At 44.1% G+C, this 8,194-nt stretch overlaps 1 protein-coding gene across 1 annotated transcript in view; it reads right to left on the bottom strand.

Annotated features, from left to right (window-relative positions):
• Nucleotides 1-6,368: 6,368 nt before the first annotated feature.
• LOC119465627 (type I phosphatidylinositol 4,5-bisphosphate 4-phosphatase-B-like) overlaps nucleotides 6,369-8,194 on the bottom strand; it is a 37,861-nt gene continuing 36,035 nt past the window's right edge. The window contains exon 8 of the mRNA XM_037726186.2: nucleotides 6,369-6,814. Within this exon, the coding sequence (XP_037582114.1) occupies nucleotides 6,729-6,814 (86 nt within the window). The 3' untranslated portion in view covers nucleotides 6,369-6,728. The remainder of the gene's footprint in view (nucleotides 6,815-8,194) is intronic.

Genomic DNA, 8,194 nt, shown 5'->3' with positions numbered 1-8,194 from the left:
AACGCTGTGCCATCGGTCTTCTCACGAAAACGCAAGGCAGAAATGATCAGCGGCGCGTTTGAAAAGAGGCGAAACGACGTCGGTGCTGTTTTCGTTCACAATTGCAGCCTTGAGCGAGGCTGGGGCGAGATGCCCAAAGCTGGGCACGAAGGAAGTAATGTTTTTAAAAATGTTGGCAAAGCATAGTAAAACAATACAAGGCTAGCGAGCGCGACTCACGAGATCAGTCGTACATGGCAGCGGGCCAGACACACACACAGCTCTGCTTCTCCACTGGCTAAAAGCAGGAAAAACTGGGGAGAACTAGGCCGGTATTTTGTAGCGATGCCTATAATGTCATAATGCCTTTTCGCGCTTATCCCGCTTTTAAGTGGTCAGAGCGACGGTCCGCTCGCGTTATCAACGTTGATATCGTGAGCGGACCGTCGCTCTGACCACTGACAAAGCGTGATAAGCGCGAAAAGGCATTATTACTTTAAAGGCATCTCTACAAAATAGCGGCCCTAGTCAAGGGGCTTTAGGGAGAACGCGACAGGTGCTGCCATCTGTCGGGTGGCTGGCGAAGTAGACGTGAGAGTCTCGGAGGTACTGATACCTCGCAGCAGTTGCTCACGCCGACGGCATAAACTACTATTCAGTCATCCACGCAGTGCTGAGTACCCCGCAGCTGCCTCGCCTGCGTGCGCTCTTGAAAAAGCAAGTTTACAGGGGAAATTCTTGCATAAGTGTCAGGTGCAGAGCGAAATCTTCGCACTACGGTTCGCGAAAACCTGACCGGCACTTCCACCGCCGCCTGCTCTTCTTCGTCGCTTGACGCGCAAGGCTCGTAACCGTAAGCGGTAATATTTTTTGCCAAGTTGGAATGGTCCTCGTCTTCAGACGTGTGCTCATCGCTGGTAGAGGCATCAGAACTCGAATCCATGCTCGCGATGGCGGCGTCGGCGCGCTTCGAATGACCGCGGCCGGCCGGCTGGCTGGCTATCCGACGAGGGTGTCGTGACGTCACGCCTTTTAACTCCCGCGGGTAGAGCGGCGAGGCGCGCGCTCACAAAACACCAAAAATAAAGCCATCGGCTCAAAAATTAGCTAAGTGCTTTGCGGTGTAATCACACATTGAGAATTCATTTTCAGCATTTTCGTAAAACTTTCAGATTTTGTGTCCGTATCCCTTTAAGTAGTCCCAACCATGCTTAGCTAGACTTGGCAAGGCTTATCTCCACTAGTTCACAGGGGTATGCGCCATAGAGTTTCTCACTATAACACCTAGAGGGTAAACTGGCGCCACCGTCTATGCGAGTTTCTTAAAGGGCTGCCGTGCCCTCATGGGAGTGACGAGATATGTGTCTGCGAGGCTTGTGTTGGCTGGTGTTGTACGAGGCTTCGTCTAAAGCGTGGATATGGCTACACAAATAACGCGTTCTTAAAATAAAATCTACATAAAAGACTTTCATTCACCCATAATACATCTCTCAATAAAGTTTACTCACCTACAATGCAGCATCAAGCGAAGAAAAGCAAGAACAGACGACAAGTTGTTCCAAAGAGAGCGAGAATCTTGTCGTCTGCCCTCCAACTTTAGCGGACAGCTGATACTTTTTACGTTTCATAGAATTGTGCATCCAATAGTATGTCCTCAAAATTAAACAAAACATGTTTTTGTGTAATAATAAAGCTAAAGTAGTGTTTTACGTCCCGTCAGGAAAAGAATCATGGTGACAGACGGAACGGTGCTAGTATAGAGGCTAGAAGGGTTCTCCCTTCTAGCCTCTATAGTGCTAGCCAGGCGCGTCTTCAAGGCGTTCTGGCTCTCCAAGAACGATGCCAATCCGAATCCACAATATACCGGCATTCCCTTGCATACCACAGCACAGCAGCGCCACATTTCCCTCTAGGTTTTATAGTGTGAAACTCTATGGTATGCGCCATTGCGCTTGGACACTTTCTGCACACCGCCAGGATCGGCCATCATTTTTTGTGGACAACTAACGGAATAACGGCCAGCTTAAACAGCTCCGCTGTTAAAAAGTGCGTTTCCAGCTGATTTACAGCTTACTTTTCTGCTGTATAAGCATCAGTTTACATACCTAGCTTGTCAGTGTGTGGCTAGATTCGACCACCTATACTAGTCGGTGACAACCTAAGAATGCATAAGGAACTTAGGTGTCCTCAACGGCTGACTGTTGTTTTACAAAGAATGTGCATAGCAGCATGGTCACTAACTTATGAAACGTTTTGCTTTCATAAGTTACGTTCAGAAGAAGCGATTTTGGCCAGGTGTCAGCCAGCGTTGGCACGTCCACTTCACACCGAGTAGCCATCATATATTGAATGTGCACTCTGGCATATCGGCAAGCACGTGGAACAAATTTTCAGCCAATATTAGAAGAGTGGTCACCACAAAGCAAAAAAAAAGGGGGGGTGCATGAACGCTGGGCGACATCACACCACAGATAAACCAAGAATGCTTTCCATGTGGTTGCCTCATTACACCTTTCGTCGGCAGGAGACTTGCCCACGACCACCGAAGTCTGGGAGACGAGCAGCTCATCGATGATCCCATAGGGAATATGTTTCGCAAATGCGCGTTCAGGGAGCACTGCAAAGGGGACAAGCGCAAAACTGCATGTGGCTAAACACAAGAGCAGACAACGTTCCAATTCGGGCAACAGTGGAGAGAAACAGCAAAGCCTGGTGACGGAGCGCACTGGAGTCACATGACACGGGAAGCCAATGACCTACCGTATAGAATCGTGTAAGGGCCGCACTTTTTTTCCCCCAATTCTGACAAGGTGCGGCCCTTACACAGGACTGAACCGTTTGGTCAAAATGGTGCCGGCCCAGCCGCGATTTGAGCGCACCCTGAATCTTGTGCACACTCGGCTCTCACCATCAAGTAGCGGCATGTGAAAGTATGCAGCGCGCAAAAAGTCGCCGATGCTCACACACGGCATCGGGGCACCGAACGTGATTGTCCGGCAGAAATTTTTTTCTATCCAAATTTTGGGCTGCCAAGTTGGGGGCGCGGCCTTTACACGAGTCTATACGGTATGTAAATGGAATGCCCATTAAAATTCGCCACAGATAACGGACTAAATAATGAGCTGGTTGCAAAGAACACTTGTGCTAAGCTATTACAGAGGCACAAGCTTGCTTCACGAGGAGAATGAAGCCGGCAAAAGGTAATACAAGTGCTCGAACTGGTGAAAAGCAAGACATGCGACTGAACTGGGGTGGTACATTGTCCCCCTTTCCTGCATTTGCTTGCACTACAGTTTCTTTCCCAATAATTAAATGACGCGAGGAAAGAAAGAAGTGTACAGTACTGTTCTGAAGTGATGTGGCATTTTTTTACCACAATAGGAAGAAGTAATCTGGCGAAAACTGCAGAAGGGTACCTTCCCAAACCTGTATATCCTACACAAATGGCATCCTGAGGTGCACTTTTAGAAATGCAAAACCTGTGAAGGCATAGCCACCCTAAATCACATGCTCTGGGCTTGCCCAGCGCTAAACGGTCTACATGGGAACAAAGAGTCATGGGAATCCTCCCTTCATAGCCAGGAAGAACAAGCCCAAAAACAAGCCATCTGTCAAACCGAGGCCGCCGCCGGAAGCCAACTGATTCCGGCCAACGTCTAGGGGGGAGGTAGACGGTGAAAGGGAGAACTGCGTCTCACCCCGATCGCCCATACTCTCTGACAGCTGCAAATAAAGTGCTTTCTCTCTCTCTCTCTCTACCACAATAGCCAGTGCACTGAAAGCTAATCTTTATCTCCAAAGTTAAGATTAGGTGCTCAAGAACGCAACATGGCTGCAGTTACTATCAGTGGATTCGACCATGATCTCTCCAAGCCTGTCTATGCACTTACGTGCAGCCTGCTGTACTTATTGCCAAAGGGAATAAAGACAAGCACTGAAGATGGCAGAACACAGAGTACAGAGGTGTAAAGCGCAACCAATATCCTCAATGCTTCTCTGCTGATCATGTAGCATTATATTATTAAGCAATTTGCCAAGCAAGCAACCTAGCTGAACAGCACAGCATTATCAATGCTACACCTCAGCATAAGCGATCAATCTGAATATTGCTTGCCTGAGTACATATGATGTCGCTGACTGTTGGCATGCTGCATGCAAAACTGCACACGTGGTCAAAGTGGCAATCAGAGTTCATGAGCCGAGCATACGGCAGTGTTCAACATTTGTAGATGAAAAGGATGAAAAGGCGGCTGTATAGAAAATAAAGTTCCTCTAAATAATGAAGCAGAATACTTATTTTCAGTTAGAAGATCCGTAAACAGCAATGAAAAAAATTACATTCAACTGTTTCATTTATGCAAGCCTTCTCGCTTGTGTGGTGGCAGTGGCACTGCTTGGAATACCCTTAAATTCCATCACAAATATTTTCCTATTAAAGATGACCTAAAGAAAGAAAGAAGGAAAGAAAAAAATGTTTCATCCTGTGCTCTACCACAGGCCATATGCTTCTTGAAGCACTCTACAAGCTCATATATACCATTTTTAAGGCGAAGATTAATACATGAAGCAGCAATTAGCTGCACAGCAAAATTGTTTGCAGGTGAGGCATACTAAAGTGGTGGAGCTGCGCAATGTGCCATTCTTGCCCACTGAATTTGGAGGGCGATTTTCAAGGTGAAACTGGAACTTCCCAAGGCCTTCACTTGTACACATTGAAAAGGGACCAAACACTGAAATGGTTCAGCCAACTGCTGTGCTACGTCTGTCCGCGCTCTATACCGTGCATGACCACTTCCAGTGGCGGCGTTTGCAGGGTGGCGAATATCTGGGGAGAGCCGATCAGCGGTGAACTGTGTTTGGACGTTGGGCAGGGGGTGGTCGTTGCCGAGCGGCAGACATGAACATTCGATGCTTTTTCACTTCATGGAGGTCGGCCTTTAGTTTACTATTTAAAGTTTTTTATAGAAGCTTGATGCATCAGAATGTAGCAGCCATGGCAATCTAGCAAAAAGAACAGAATAACTTGAGTGCTCCAACTTCTGCAGAGCATACAGCCTGGGTAAATTTATTAAAAAAATATGTACTAATTCAATACAGCACATAAAATAAGCAACTACTAAAAGGTGTGTATCTCCAGAAAAAGAACAAAAATGTTTTGTCATGCAGAAATAAAACACTTCTAAAAAGCTCTCACTAAATTCATAGCTTGAACCTCTACTACACGTGGCCTGGATAACCATGTGCATTATGAAATGGAGCCGGAAGAGCCTCCTGTGAACAGGTATGTCAATCTTTCCTGGACAATAATCTAACCACAAGGGCCCTAGTTTTGTGCACTCAAGGTACAGGTGTGCAAGATCTTCATATATTTTCCCAACAGGTACTCTAGGTATGCCTTTCACGCAGAAGCTGCGAGAGACCATGCAGTCGTCAGCCCACAACATACAGCATTCTCCACATGTGCAACAACTGCCAACATTCATGATATAACCGTAGTAAAACAGTATCTCACTCGCCATAGCACCAGTTTGAAGGCATGTGTTTTTTGTTTTTTATCCATGCACACAGCCAAAACACTAGTCCATTCTTCTGTTAACAGCCACAAAACAGTAGCAAATAATGAACAGATCACACAAAACGCATTGACTATCATACCAAATTTCTAGACCCTAAGTGCCGCGGTCATGCAATGAAAACTAAATACAAACTGAAAATGTGACTGCATATAATATAGCTATTCAATGCATGTAAAATGACTTTCACTCTTTGTGCCATTCTGTAGTTTTGAGAACATTAAAATCCAACCATTTTGTCAACTAAAGAAGCAAAATTTTCCTTTTTAACATACATATCTTAAGCTCTCTCTCTCTATATGTATATATATATATAATATGCAATGCAATTATTACACTAATACATTCTTGGTTAACAAGCAGTCAGACAAATTACATTTCCCTTAATCCTATTGCAACAATATTGCCCGTTTCACTGGCACCAGTTGAACAACCTCGAGCTAGAAAGCTATAAGGCCTGTTTAAAGTCAATGAAAGTAATGATAAGTGCAGAAAGAGACTGAAACAGATATTTTTCTTTTTCCTGGGGGAAACATTTCCCCAAGGGCAGTGTATACTATTTTTCTTTAGTGACAAAAAATATGCCCAAAGAATTGAATAGGCCCATTTTTACACCCAATCTCATGTTTTATAAATGAGCAATTAGAGCTAAAGCTAATGCAATTTCAGGAGAAACTGGCCCAGTCTACAACAAAGCATGTAACCATGCTTTTATTTACTGGTTTGCATTGCGTCAAGCTAGAATGGGTTATAGCACTTGGTCAAAGCAAGCATAACACAACACGGTCACATCCATGCCTGTATTAGAGAGTCGAAGGAAATTCAGTGCTTTTATTTCCCATTCAAACATCAGTTCGAAAATTAATAGCAAAACAAATTTTACACAAGGAAAAGCAATACATGTCGCAACACAAGCACACAGTATTCTGGTGGGTGCTTCTGTGAGAACTAAAACATGCCCACAACAGAGCTACCTTACCAGTACTTTAAGAGTAAAATATTATGTACAGAATTGCAGCACACACAAACAAAAATGACAAGAAACAAAGTGTCAAAATTCTTCCAGCTTTCAGACCTGGATGAAGGGGCTATTGGCGAAATATACCAGAGCATAAGGTGCGGCCACTTTCAAAAGGCTTCCAATGCAGTGTCATCAACACCATGGTAACTCAAACTTCACACAGACTCTTCAATGTGCGACACCCTCATGGTGAGATAATAGAGGGAGCGAAGCAGGAAGAGGAGGAATGCAATCAGGCCACCTGAAACCCAGAAAAAAAAAAAAGGCACCATTTTGTTTAGCTTCACTTTAATTTATATAAAGCATAATTCAAAACTGAAAGGCAGAAATTTACGAAGTCTTTCACGAGTTCTAATTATCAAATAACATAGAAGTGAATCACTTTTTTACCACAAAGGGAACTACGAAAATATATGAATCAGTAGCTCTAGAAAATAATAAATAAAAAAAATTGCAGAAAAGTTAATTGCACTTTACTGTACAACAGGTGTGAAAATTTCATAAGAATGGTCTATTGTTGTGTTTCAGTGCAACAATACAACACCTAATGCACAATGCCTAATGCACACTCAAGGCAACATTAATATTGTTGAGATGCTCCTTAAGTGCAGTTATCACAGGCGATTGACTGTATATCAATGAAAGTTTGTTAACGTTGCATGAATTCAGTCTGCAGTTTTCTATGCATACACCTTTTTCATTCTCCTTGTAAGCACACACATGAAGTGCATGCACGCTTCTTGGTCACTCGTAGATTGTCCTGCACGCTGCTTCTCAGGTAATAGTCAAGCCTGTATGCATAACTTCCAGCTCAATCGCAAAAAACGATTTATGCAGCACTGAATAGGCAGCACAGTGACATCTCACATGCTTGCTTTCAGGAAATTTCAACGTGTTTTTCAAGATTTTATGTGACATCCAGATACCACAGTATGAAATATAGCCAATATCATCCGCTAAGCTTGAACTTCCACGTATCCTCACAGCTGAAAGGCCCACTTGACTCTTTTGTAATGACTGCACCATTTCAGTCATGCCGTTTTGTTGGGTGCTCTGCCATTCAAGTGCACTTGAGAGGGTGAATTCTCAGGCAAAAAGTGATACACAAATTTGTTATTGATTAGCACAACAGCTGCACTGATAAAAAAATTACATTCTGGGGATTTATGTGACAAAACCACAATATGATTATGAGGCATGCCGTAGTGGGGGACTCCGGATTAATTTGGACCACCTGGAGTTCTTTAATGTGCACCCAATGCACGGTACACAGGTGTTTTTGCATTTCACCCTCATCGAAATGCGGCCGCTGAGGCCGGGATTTGATCCTGCGCCTTTGGGCTTAACAGCGCCACGCCAAAGCCACTACGCCACCACTGCGAGTCTGTTCTGATCAGCAAAAGTGAGGATAAAAGTAAAATCCTAAATGGTGGCAACTTCGTTCCTGGTGCAATATTTGCAAGACCATGCAGGCTGATTATGTCATTCCCAAAAATCTAACAAGACGCTGCATGAAGTCCAAAATTTCAATCTCCTTCATATGTTGGATCTATGGTGTCCACAGAAATGTCTAAACGACTCAATAGGTTTAAAAGATCAGATAGTAACTTAAATTGAGATT

Source organism: Dermacentor silvarum, chromosome 1 (assembly GCF_013339745.2).
Source record: "Dermacentor silvarum isolate Dsil-2018 chromosome 1, BIME_Dsil_1.4, whole genome shotgun sequence".
Lineage (NCBI taxonomy): Eukaryota > Metazoa > Arthropoda > Arachnida > Ixodida > Ixodidae > Dermacentor > Dermacentor silvarum.
Note: the sequence above shows the minus strand (reverse complement) of the source record. Positions and strands in the feature narration are given on the sequence as shown.